Genomic DNA, 13,719 nt, shown 5'->3' with positions numbered 1-13,719 from the left:
TAAGGAATTCAGACACGGCATAACGTGGATGTCCCGATGCAGCACTTACTGTGTGTAAAAAAAAATTTTTTTAAATGCAAACTCCAAGGCACATGTGGTTTAGAACAATCCAGCATGGTTGGGATGAAAACAATGTCATATTTCATCCAAATACATCGGCCTAGGTCGGCTGTTCAGCCATAACGAAAATGTTCATGGTCTTGATGAAAATAATGAACTATGTGGAATTTTTACCTAGGTAACAATGATGTAAATGCCTGCACCAAAGCCTGCCCTCTTATCCTCCAACGGACACGTTTCTTTTTAAGTGCCTAATTGTCTTTGTAAGTTCCCAATGTATCCTAGATGCAGCCTGTACCATGTTTGACCATGATTGTTTTTAGTGTCTCAAAACTCAATTTGAGTTGGCCACAATGTGGTTCAAAGAATATATATCTATATTTGCTATTATTGTATCATTGTGGAGTGACACTTAAATAAAGGTTTCCAAGTCTAACTCGTTCTAGGCCTGCGGCTCAGTGAGTCTTATCATTGCCTCGTCCTACCGTTCAAAGGATAGACTACGTTCGACATTGTACAACAAATAGGATAAGGCGTAGGCTATTGCATCCCAGCCGATATCTTACAGTCTACGTAGTGTTTTAATTGCATTCCACTGTTGAAAAGTTGTCAGACTTCCACATTGAATAGAGATATAAAGTTGACAGAGTGTGTGAGATGTGGGGGAGTATGGCTGAGTGTAAGTACATTAGACCATTTGTTTTGTTAGTTTGTCTTGTGCCAATTCTGTAGACTTTGTTATCTTTGACAGGATGTCGCGTGGGTGTAGGCCTACCGTAGCAGGAGCTCTTCTGTACGCACTCGGAGGAAGGGTGATCCACATGGTGCAATGGTAACAAGGGGTGTAATCGTTAGTCCAAAATGTTTTGAAACGGCAGCCGTTTACTCCAAACGAAAACAAAAAAAGAGAGTTTCTATTGGAAAGATTCGGCGTCGATCCCTCCCTGTTTGGTTCCGTTTGGTTCCTAGTGAATGTACCTCTGGGATTCAGGTGTGTTGGCCTAGTCTGCTATCTTGGTGCTGAGCAGGTGGCTGGAACTACAGGCAAACAGAGAGAGAGAGGAGGGGTTACGGGTGAGTCACATCTTTCCATCTCTACTAGTTTTGATAGTTGGGCCTCTGTACACCACACCACTTTGATGACACAAACTAGGTCGAGGAGAGATTATTGTGTATTGTAAAGAGATGGAACTGCATAGATTAAAATCTCTCTTTAAGAGATGTCTTCTACACTACCTCCGGAGGTAGAGGGCCTTGACACTGACTAGACTTTTCGCAAAAATACCCTCAGCTGCTCATTTTGTGACACTCGCCCGACAGTTACCCCCCTCTAAGCAGGGCAGTGTAAAGAGAATTGTCTCGTTACGCCAACACTCTTACAGTAAAAGTTGTAATAGCAGAGCAATTTAACAGCTGAAATCTACGGACATTTGACATTTTTCTAAACTCACCAGGGAATTATAAAAACAGTCGCAATTTGCTTTTTACCTCATATCATGACTTTCATGACATTGATCAAATTAAGCCTTGTTTGTTTGAAGGTAACTTTAATATCTCCCCACCTTGCAAGCTAAAATTTTCCCAGCAATTGTACTAATTTTGCCATGGGGCAGAGAAGGACATTTGAAGTTGTACAGCTAATTTTCTGCAATTCCACACATTTTGCAATAGGGTAGAGAGAAATGTTTTCAGTTTTTAATATGATATCTGAGTGAGAGTAACAAACATAATCAATGAGGGCCCACCCGTCAGAAATTGCAGGTCAGACGCTGAATTGTCTGTTCTGGCAAAGGTATTGGAGTCCCTAGTCAAAAGGCAGCTTAAGGCCTACCTCCAGGAAACCAATATTTTGAGTGGTATGTAATCAGGTTTCAGGTCTAGAAACAGCATTGTCACAGCAACTTAGAGGGTTTTGAGTGATATAAATTGTGCCCTGGGTAAGAAGCTGCATTGTGTATCTGTATTCATAGACTTGTCAAAGGCATTTGACACTGTGGACCATACAGTCTTGGTGCAGAGACTGAAGTTCATTGTTATTACTGGTCATGCTCTGGAGTGGTTTGTGAACTACCTGTCAAATTGAACCCAGTGTGTTAAGGCAGATGGTTGTAAGTTGGAAACCATAGAGTTATGCTTGGGTGTGCCTCAAGGATCAATTTTAGGTCCCTTGTTGCTTATTATCTAGATCAACAACATTGGGAGACATATTTTAATGCGGATGACACTGTTCTCCATTCAAGTGGCAACAGTTCGACTTTTGCTTTTGAAAAAGCTCAAAAAGCATTTCAAATCATTCAATAGAATCTGTACAATTTTAAGCTTGGTCTGAATTCTTTTAAAACAAAATGCATGGTATTTTCCAATACTAAACACTAGAAACGGTGTAATTAATTGCTACTTTGGAAGGACATTCTATAGAACAAGTCAAAACGTACAAATATCTGGGAGTTTGGGTGGATGAGACGTTGAAACCGAGCATGTTGAAACCAGGAGTTGGAACAGAGAATGGAAAAAGATACTTCCACCATGTGTACCAATGAAATGCTTACTTGCAGGTTCCTTCTCTACAATGCAACAACAATAAGAAATAATAAAAGATAAGAATACGAACTAAGTAAATGTAGAATAGAATAAACATTTTACCATAACTATAATACAGGAAGGCAGAATTTATAGTCCAATATTTACACGTAGTAAGAGTCTAGTAGCAGCATGGGTGAGTTTATTTTACTAGGCAAGTCAGTTAAGAACAAATACTAATTTTCAATGACAGCCTAGGAACAGTGGGTAAACTGCCTTGTTCAGGGGTAGAATGACTGATGTTTTACCTTGTCAGCTCAGGGATTTAATCATGCAACCTTTCGGTTACAAGTCCAACACTCTAACCACTAGGCTACCTGAGTGAGTGAGTGGGTGAGTGAGTGAGTGAGTACATGTGTGCTAAGGTGTGGAGCATCAAAGCAGGTGGTCAGTCCAGTTCAAGTGTATAGCAGTCTGATGGCTTGTAGATAGAAACTGTATCTGAGCCTGTCGGTATCAGACCTCATGCTCAACAGTAAGGCAGTGAACAGCTCGTGGCTGGGGTATGTGGTGTCCTTGATGATGCTGTCTTCCTTCCTCAGACACCATTTTGAGTAGATGTCCTGAATGGGTGGGAGCACGGGTCGCAGTAATACACTGGAACGTCTTCACCATCCGCTGGACGGCCTTGAGGTCGTGGACGTAGCAATTCCTGTACCAGGCTGTGATAACCGGCCAGGACACTCACGATGGTGTAGCGGCAGTATTTGGAGAGGACCCAGCATGGCATGCCGAATTTCTTCAGTCGCCTTAGGAACAGAGACTCTGTTGTGCCCTCTTGACAAGAGTGGTGGTGTTGATGGTCCATCTCATTTGTGAGTATTCCTCACATCAAGCTAGGAGAGCGAAAGCACCTAGTCGTCCTGAGCAGGTAGAGTCTTCCTCGATGGCTCGGTATTGTCTGCCTTGAAGCGAGCATAAAATGTGTTAAGCTCATCTGGGAGGGAGGCTTCGGTGGGCACCACACAGTTAGATTTTCCTTTGTAGTCTGTAAGTCCTTGCCACATGCGTTCAGTTCAAGTTTAAGTATGTATTGTCTTTTTGTATCCCTAATGGATTTGCGGAGCACATACCTGCATGCCTTGTCATAGGGGTTCATTCTGCTGACATGTAATACTGCATTACGAGCCCTCAGCATGGTACTGATATCTCTGTTCATCCAGGGTTTTTGGCTGGGCTATCCAAGCCTAAAACTCCAGGACCTGATGTCCCTGGAGGAGTTCAAAGGACAAATAGATGAACAGGTTGTTGAGACATGTACAGTGCATTCGGAAAGTATTCAGACCCCTTGAAATTTTCCACATTTTGTTAGGCCTTATTCCAAAATGTATTAAATTGTTGTTTTTCCTCATCAATCTACAAACAATACCCCATAATGACAAACCCAAAACAGGTTTTTACATATTTTTGCTAATGTATTAAACTATCAAAACGGAAATATCACATTTACAAAAGTATTCAGACACTTTACTCAGTACTTTGTTGAAGCACCTTTGGCAGCGATTACAGACTCGGGTCTTCTTGAGTATGACGCTACAAGCATGGCTCACCTGTATTTGGGGAGTTTCTCCCATTCTTCTCTGCAGATACTCTCAAGCTCTGTCAAGTTGGATGGGAAGCGTTGCTGCACAGCTTTTTTCAGGTCTCTCCAGAGATGTTCAATCAGGTTCAAGTCCGGGCTCTGGCTGGGACACTCAAGGATATTCAGAGACTTGTCCCGACACCACTCCTGCTGTTTCTTGGTTGTGTGCTTAGGGTCATTGTCAGGTTGGAACGTGAACCTTCGCCCCTGTCTGTTGTCCTGAGCGCTCTGGAGCAGGTTTTCATCAAGGATCTCTCTGTACTTTGCTCCGTTCATCTTTCCCTCGATCCTGACTAGTCTCCCAGTCCCTGCTACTGAAACACATCCCCACAGCATGATGCTGCCACCACCATGCCTCCCCGTAGGGATTGTGCCAGGCGTGACGCTTGGCATTCAGGCCAAAGTGTTAAATCGTGGCTTCATCAGATCAGACAATCTTGTTTCTCATGGTCTGAGAGTCCTTTATGTGGATTTTGGCGAAGTCCAAGTGGGCCGTCATGTGCCTTTTACTGAGGAGTGGCTTCTGCCTGGCCACTCTACCATAAAGGCCTGATTGGCGGAGTGCTGCAGAGATGGTTGTCCTTCTGGAATGTTCTCTCATCTCCACAGAGGAACTTTGGAGCTCTAACAGAGTGACGATCGGGTTCTTGGTCACATCCCTGACCAATGCCCTTCTCCTCCTATTGCTCAGTTTGGCTGGGCGGCCAGCACTAGGAAGAGTCTTGGTGGTTGCAAACTACATCCATTTAAGAATGATGGAAGCCACTGTGTTCTTGGAATCTGTGCATCGACATAATCCTGTCTTGGAACTCTACGGACAGTTCCTTCGACCTCATGGCTTGGTATTAGCTCTGACATGTAATGTCAACTTTGGGAACTTATATAGACAGGTGTGTGCCTTTCCTAATCATGTCCAATCAATTGAATTTACCACAGGTGGACTCCAATCAAGTTGTTGATTGGAGTCATCTCAAAGATGATCAATGGAAACAGGATGCACCTGAGCTCAATTTTGAGTCTCATAGCAAAGGGTCTGAATACTTATGTAAATAAGGTATTTCTCTTTTTCATTTTTTATAAATTAGCAAATATTTCTAAAAACATATTTTCGCTTTGTTATTATGGAGTATTGTGTGTAGATTGATGAGATTTTTTTGTATTTAATACATTTGAGAATAAGCCTATAAACGTAACAAAATGTGGAAAACGTCAAGGGGTCTGAATACTTTCTGAATCCACCGTACTGTAGTTGTTTCTAGTTGTTAACCGATGTCACTAGTTTGCGTTGCCTGATGTAAGGAAGCATGTTGTTTTATTTCACACCCACCACACTTATGCCTGCATGCACACACACGCACATTGACTGTTTGTCTGCTGTTGTATTTGTGCTGTTGCCAGCATCTTCTGTCGTTTTGTTGTACTTGTTTTTTTGTTTTTTTTTCCCCCATCCCCACATGAGGCCTATTGCCTCTTGCCAGGCTATCATTGTAAATAAGAATTTGTTGTTCATTTACTTGCCTAGTTAAATAAAAAATGCAATTCAACCATGAATAATACAAGTTTAGATAGCTGGCTAGACTAGTTTAATAATCTAAAACATTTTATCTGACATTGGCTAATTAAGTGACAGTCAGTGACTGACATAACAAGAGAAAAACACAACCACATTTTTTAATTGCACCTTGTGTATTCTCCTATTCTGACTCTCAAGAGTAAGTCTCATTAGACATACAGTATTTCATTTATGTAAATCCACCCCAAGGCCACTACTTTTTCCCCCCTCAATACATTTGTGATGATGCTGCCTTGCACAGTGTGAACATCTAATTAAATCATGGTCTTATTCTCCCACTCTTTCATCCATTTGATTGTCTACCTGTTGCTGTGTTTAGGCCTAAATGTTAGCTATTGTGCTCGCTGTAAGATTTTTATCCCAGTATTTGTAACATTGGGATCAATGTCATTTTCTAATTAGGCCAATAACAAATAAGTATTTTTCAGACATTGAAATCAGATTCATTTTGGGTTCTGAATTCAAGTTGAAAAGACGTCTCTTCCGGATGTTGAAAATACGTATTTTTCGGACTTTTATCATGTTTAATTTACAGACTTTTTAAAAACATTTATTTTCATGTTAATAATTACTAATAATTAATTAAGATTGACAGGGATGGAACTCTTGGAACTTCAATCTGTGCCATTAAATATGAAAATACCACATTCCACTGACCTGGCGGGCTAGGTTTGCATGTTTTCTACTAGCCTGGTTTGAATACTACTAGCCTCGAGCTAGCAGGCTCGTTAAATGTCCATCCCTGCAGGCAAGCATTCGGTTGATAAAACTTGATTCGGGAGCCTACTTTGTTTACATTACATGGCTCGCTAGTTATTATGCATTTTGCTACTTTTAAAAGTAAATATTACTCACTTTAGAACAGTTACTTGCAAGCTCATTATTTCCTGCAAGTGTGTGGTGCACTTCCTGGGCTTAGTTTCTCATTTTGATAATATAAATGTTATTCTGAGATGAGCGACTGTGTGCACGTTTGGTGGTGAATTTATTAATGTAATTATTATTATTATTATTATTTTAAATTATTAGTTAAATACTCTGATATATTAAAAAAAAAAAAAAAAAGATCATGTCACCTTTCTGAAGAAGTGAATTGGAATGACCCAATCCAGGTAGGGGTGCTGCCGTCTGGTATCTGTGCCAGCCGGTTTCAGACCTTCAGGGCTAGAAGAAGGAACGAGCTTGCTGATTGTAATTAAACACCTGATTTCAAATGACAGAATGTTATCCAGTGCCTTCCTCCTTTGAACTTGAAGCTGCATAACAACATTGTAAATCCTCGTCTTCCTCATCATCATCCTTGGAGCTCTGTTGGTGAATGTATTCAGTGATGCCTTTATTCCTTTTAAAACTATAAACAAACAAGGACACTAATTTAGTGGCGCATGGGTTATTAACAAAAGTCTCAAATGCTCTCTTCTGTTTATGTTAAAAGCGAATATCTTAAATAAACAGGCTCAATGTAAATAAATGTCTGCGCAAGAGTGCAGACACCATGGGAGTTTCTGAATCTGGAACCAGAGCTCTAATTGCACTGAGGAGAAGATAGGATTACTGACTGATTCTACATTTCGGCAGGCTGACATAATGCAAACAAACAATTTTACAACATCCAGAGTCCCCTTCCACTTAAGCAGCCCGCAATAGGCATAGAAACAGAGAGAGAGAGAGAGAGAGAGAGAGAGAAATAAAACACATGTTGCACACACACATTACAACCTAAATCAAATGTCCACAACTTTACAAAGCCAAATAAACAACCAAACGACATGGGTTCAGACGGAAAGGACTGTGAATGACCAAGTGGACCCAGTGGACACCGACTTTATTATGGTGATCTCTAGGTGAGACATAAATATTTCTATGTTTTGAGGGAGATATAAATATTATTTATCAATGGAGGGTGCATGGTGAGCTTGGGTGAGGAAATACTTGTTCGATTTTATAATGATAATTTTGACCACTTGCTTTTATCTCCAGCGCTGCCATTAGAAGAATAAAAAATCATCCTCAACGGTTGCAGCAGTGCAAATGTTTCAAACTTTTCTTGTGTTCCTCATGTCCTCCAGAAAAAGGAACACGTTGTAAAGTAAGTTCCTGGGCTGCTGTCTCCCCCTATGGGCATATGTTATCATGGCATGCATGGACCAACATTTTATTTTGCCAATCCCTCTCTGCAAACCAAACGGTAAAGACTGTATGGCCATTTTGAACCAGTAAAATAATAATTGGTTTTGTATGCATCGAATAAATAGTATTTTATATATTTGTAATGTATCTGCTGTGGCCTTTGTTTGTCGCACATAATAGCCGTAGGGCATGGTCACTACAGACCCTCGATTGTATGAAGGTATGACTTTGTATGACTTTCGATATGGGATTTCTTATGCAGACAAATTGAGTCATAATGGAAACATTATCGGTAGGCCTATTTCCATGATTTCAATGTTTTATTTCGTCAACTATTAGCTTTTTTTTTACTGGTTTAACTTTGAAGGTTTGAGTAAAATAAAACAAATCAAATCATTTTTTTATTGGTCACATACACATGGTTAGCAGATGTTATTGCGAGTGTAGCGAAATGCTTGTGCTTCTAGTTTCCGACAGTGCAGCAATATCTAACAAGTAATATCTAACAATTCCACAACAGATACCTAGTACACACAAATCTAAGTAAAGGAATGGAATAAGAATATATAAATATAAGTATATGGATGAAACACTCAAATAGTATATGATTTAAGAATATAAAAATATATTTGTAAACCAAAATAAATTTCAGTACTTAAATTATTATACCTACAACAATATTGTACACAAAATGTGAAACTGTCGATGCATATGCTGTGTGTGTGGAGGGGAGGGGGCCGTAGGGATCAAATTCCTTCAGTTCGTTATGCTCTGTCGACCAATCACATTTGGGTATTCTCGGGTATTCTGTAGCCGTACAGTAACTCACTTATAAAGTCCGCTTGCAAAGGATTTCAGTTCAAAGCACGCACACGTTCTGGAGATACTATTTGGAGACAGACTAGAACACTTTCTCTTTTTATCTGAAAAAAAAAGTTGCCGCAAATCATCAGCTGTTGCTCGAGTGTGGAGACGCCTGCAAACAAAACTAGGTTATTATACAATATTTTAAAAAGGCATATGCATAAAGACATTCTCTCTCCAAAAGGCTTTGTGCAGTTGACTGCCTCATTGCAGGAGCAAATAACGTCTACTGTTACTTTTGATCCACTTTTGGACATTTTAAATACTTTGGTCAAACTTTTCCTCGTGTGTAAAAGCATCTCTAGGGATCTCACCCTCAAGAGCCGTACTTTCATATTTTGTGCGTAATTGTTCGACAACATTTTTCGTATGAATCTACTCGACCCCTTCCTGAAAATGACAGACGAACAAGACAAATGTCTCTCTGACGCACCGAGCCCGAGCATGTCCGAGGACTCTGCGGGATCCCCGTGCCCTTCCGGCTCTGGCTCAGACACCGAGAACACCAGACCTTCAGAGAACGGTCTGCTGATGGGTCCGGACGGTCCCCTCGTCGAGTTCAAGAAGGACGACGATGACAAGTTCCCCGTGTGCATCCGCGACGCTGTGTCCCAGGTGCTGAAGGGCTACGACTGGACCCTGGTGCCAATGCCAGTCCGAGTGAACGGATCTAGTAAGAACAAGCCCCACGTCAAGAGACCGATGAACGCGTTTATGGTTTGGGCGCAAGCCGCTCGGAGAAAACTGGCTGATCAGTACCCTCATCTGCATAATGCGGAGCTGAGCAAAACTCTGGGGAAACTATGGAGGTGAGTCTCACTCCTCTCTGTTATTACTTCCAAATGTTTATTTCGAGTGGCATCGCGTTTGTGGTCTTGTTAATGAAAATACTTTTTATTTAATAGGCAACTCAATTCTACTTTTACTCGTGCATTTTGCGCTCGCATGTGAACTCGATACTGTGATCATTTAACCTTCGTCGTAAACTATTTGGTTGTCAATGTAATATTTGATTTACTCATGTATCTATTTGCCTTTCACGCACAGGCTTCTCAATGAGGGAGAGAAGCGTCCGTTCGTGGAGGAGGCAGAGCGCTTGAGGGTACAGCACAAGAAAGACCACCCCGACTACAAGTACCAGCCCCGGCGAAGGAAGTCCATGAAGAACGGACAAAGCGAGTCTGAGGACGGCAGCGAGCAGACGCACATATCGCCAGGAGCGATCTTCAAGGCGCTCCAGCAAGCTGACTCTCCAGCCTCTAGCATAGGAGAAGTGCACTCCCCGGGAGAACACTCAGGTAAGAGGAAAGAAAATGCGTAGTGCCTATTGCATTGGTCTCATTCAACATGTGTTCATCAATGTATATTTGACACTTCAATGCTGCTAGACTTTTTATAAGAATATTGTCTGAAATAGATTGTTTGAAAAGCTGATGACTGATATTATCAGATATGTTCTCTGTTAGTTTAACTTGATGTCTAGACTAATTTCTTATTCCACTCATGCATGACCACTTGTAAAGCCCTTATTTTTCCTTTTCAATTAAATCCATGGCTCTACTCTTGCTCTGAGATTTGTATTACAGAAATATGTATTCCATATGTAACCCACCCTCTCTCTCTCAGGCCAGTCCCAAGGGCCCCCCACCCCTCCCACCACACCTAAGACCGACATCCAAGTGGGAAAGGTGGACCTGAAGCGTGAGGGTCGCCCCTTACAGGAAGGCACGGGCCGTCAGCTCAACATTGATTTCCGGGATGTGGACATCGGTGAGCTGAGCAGCGACGTAATCTCCCACATCGATACCTTCGATGTCAACGAGTTTGACCAGTACCTGCCCCCCAACGGTCACCCAGGTGCTCCTGGCACTGCCGCTGGCCAGGTCTCCTACAACGGTACCTATGGCATCAGCAGCTCCGCAGTCAGCCAGGCAGCAGGGGGCACCGCAGGGCACAGCTGGATGACCAAGACCCAGAGTCAGCAGCAGCACTCCCTGACCACGCTGGGTAGTGGAGGGGAGCAGGGCCAGAACCAGAGGACCCCCACACACATCAAGACAGAGCAGCTGAGCCCCAGCCACTACAACGATCAGCAGAACTCCTCCCCCCCGCAGCACGTCACCTACGGCTCCTTCAACCTGCAACACTACAGCTCTTCCTCCTACCCCTCCATCACCCGCGCCCAGTATGACTTTTCTGACCACCAGGTCGGCACCAACTCCTACTACAGCCACGCAGCTGGGGGCCAGGGCTCAGGGCTCTACTCCTTCAGCAGCTACATGAGCCCCAGCCAGAGGCCCATGTACACCCCCATCGCAGACACAACAGGAGTGCCCTCCGTGCCACAGACCCTCAGTCCCCAGCATCACTGGGACCAGCAGCCAGTGTACACACAGCTCTCCCGGCCCTGAGGACACAGTCATCTACACACAGACTTACAAAGACTGATAGACATGCCCATCTTGCAGAGGGAGACTTTGTCACAACATTCCAACATCTAGCTCCGAGCATACAGACACTTGAATTTACAACAGAGGAGAAGACAACAAAGAAGAAGAAGGAAAGCTGGACTTGAGAGAACTGAAATTAGACCAGAATGGCTCACAACGTGCCTTTTTTTGTGTATTGATGAAACATATTTTGAGCATTGAGAAATCCTCTGTGAGGACTGTTTAAATTGTTGATATTTTTAGTAGGTACTGTGTATGTTTTCTTACCTTTTTTACTCTGGCAGTTTGCTATTCTGGGGGATTTTAAACACATATTTGTAGAGAAAAAGCTTTATTTCTATCCAGTTCAGCAGTAAACCACAGTAGTGCAGTTATCTATTCTATGGCCTCAATTCTCTGGTGGAATTTTTTATAGGCAGTAAATCTCTGTCCTTTTTTGGTTGTGTTTGTTTTTGTTTGTCTTCCTGCAGTGCATTGTGCTTATATGTGCTGTGCCATCCAACAAAATGAACTACATTTGTATTTGTGCAGTTTAGGGTTTCTCCATCAATGATATATTATGATTATAGGACGTTCTTAGATGTAACAGGGGCAAGGGAAGAAGTTTGGACGTTATCGTTTTGTGCAGGAGATTCCACCCTTTTGCACCGTTAGTGCCTAGCATATCAGAGGTTGGGTGATAGGATGTTTGTGTCAGAGTGTGTGTGCTACAGCACATACTATAGAAGAGAGAAGCCACAGCTGAGATTCTACTTACCGTCTGACAGCATGTGTTTGACAGCCACAGGAAGTGCCCTTTGACCTCTCGGGCGTCCCCTGCCGTCCACCATCACGCCAGTGTCGTTTTACAGCCCCCTGCCTGATCCACCTCTCACCCCCTCCCGCCCCCTCTCAGTCTTAACCCTTTAATTTATTTATTAGCTTAATTTTATTTTCAAAGTAATTATTATTTAGCATTTTATTCTTTATTTTAATATTTTATACAATTAATTAATTTGTCTTCAAAATAAGTTACCTTCTGGATATTAAATGTCATATAAACCGGTCTTTTTAGCCGAGGGGGTTACTTAAAAAATGACACAACTGTAATCATCATGCTTTATTTAACATATGTAAATGTTTCTATTTTAAATGTTTAATTTGTCATTTTTTTTGTTATCGAGTTGTGTACGGATTATTGTTAATTGTGAAGTTTGGATTCTAAACTGGAAATACGTTTTGAGCATAATGACAAAGTTTTACAATTGGTTATGTTTACGCTGTGGCTAATATGTTTGTGTAATTAGAGGTACCAGCATCCCTGTCTTTTCTAAGGACTTTTTTTTAAACGTCCTGACACATACAGTACTATCTCAGTACTGATGTTTTCTTTCTGATGCATCTGAACAAATTGTCATTTTCTTCAGCTAGCTTAACATGTTACTGTACTGTCTTAAAAAGAAGCTTAACTTTTGTATTGTATTTGCAATAAAAGAGAAAATACTCTAGAAACAAAATGGCTGTTGATATTTTATTGCACAAAACATGACCTACTTATTGAATAGGGTGGGGGAACAAGGAATCTCTAGTTTATATGGATAAACATTATGCTACATAACACCTCCATACGTTGGAATTCATAACATTTAAACCAACCCAAAATCAACCTCAGAATTTTACTGTTTAGTCAAATTGAGACAGAGAGGTAGACGGAAAGAGTTAAAGAGAGAGCCTGAGAGAAGGCAGTTCTCTCAGAAGCCTTGTTTATCTCATTTATTTTCTCGTTCTTTCTCTTCCGTCAGCTGGAGCAACAGGGGGTCCCCCCTTCCTCCAGTCTGCATGTTGTAAGGCTCTGGAGCTTTACTGGGAGAGGCTACTCTGCAGAAAAACATTACAACCGTGAAAAAAAACGTAAATGTTTTTCAATTTTAAAGCAGGGGACTTTGCTTCCCTACCAGCAAAGCTCTCTTTAAAGATTTTCAGTGCTGCCACCTTTTAAAGGTCAACTCAAGGAAATATTTACAAGCTTCACAACACCCGGGACCAAGTGCCATTTTCCTATTCTCTACTACTATGAATCACACCTTTTGGAAGCTATTGTGATTTTTGAAACCACAGTTTTATAGTATGGACACAAGGCATAGGAGGACCATAAAATGTGACTCGTTTCAGGAAACTAAGCGTATGTCTAGCGTCACAAGCATTCAAACGTAAACATTTCTTTTTGATCAAAGTGTGTTTTATGGCAGAAATGCTTTCTGGAACATGTAAACTTCCACGTTTGTTAATAACAAACTTGTATGCCATCTGTAAATATGAGTAAAATAGAGCCTAGTTGATTTAGCCATGGAAAAATACAGGGACCTTCCCGCTAGCCATGATTGGCTGAGATAATGGATGGACAGGACGTGCTGAGAGATGAGTTCGGATTGGTCTGCCATGTAGCACGCTTCTGTCTATAACAAAGGGCTGCTCAGTATGTGTAGGTAACCCTTTCTAAT

The 13,719-nt window shown here is 41.7% G+C and overlaps 1 protein-coding gene across 1 annotated transcript; it reads left to right on the top strand.

Moving 5' to 3' along the window:
* Positions 1-8,770: 8,770 nt before the first annotated feature.
* LOC139376515 (transcription factor Sox-9-A-like) lies at positions 8,771-12,735 on the top strand. The gene is made up of 3 exons (XM_071119203.1): positions 8,771-9,598; positions 9,837-10,087; positions 10,416-12,735. Exons 1-3 carry the CDS (start codon positions 9,159-9,161, stop codon positions 11,198-11,200), a joined length of 1,476 nt encoding a protein of 491 aa, XP_070975304.1. The 5' UTR covers positions 8,771-9,158; the 3' UTR covers positions 11,201-12,735.
* The last annotated feature ends 984 nt before the right edge of the window (positions 12,736-13,719 follow it).

This window comes from Oncorhynchus clarkii, chromosome 20 (genome assembly GCF_045791955.1).
Source record: "Oncorhynchus clarkii lewisi isolate Uvic-CL-2024 chromosome 20, UVic_Ocla_1.0, whole genome shotgun sequence".
Lineage (NCBI taxonomy): Eukaryota > Metazoa > Chordata > Actinopteri > Salmoniformes > Salmonidae > Oncorhynchus > Oncorhynchus clarkii.
Note: the sequence above shows the minus strand (reverse complement) of the source record. Positions and strands in the feature narration are given on the sequence as shown.

Excerpts from the sequence above, each read along its gene's own strand:
- LOC139376515 (XM_071119203.1), top strand. The coding sequence starts at position 9,159 with ATGAATCTACTCGACCCCTTCCTGAAAATGACAGACGAACAAGACAAA. Across the intron at positions 9,599-9,836 it reads ACTCTGGGGAAACTATGGAG|GCTTCTCAATGAGGGAGAGA; the intron begins GTGAGTCTCACT and ends TTTCACGCACAG. Across the intron at positions 10,088-10,415 it reads CTCCCCGGGAGAACACTCAG|GCCAGTCCCAAGGGCCCCCC; the intron begins GTAAGAGGAAAG and ends TCTCTCTCTCAG.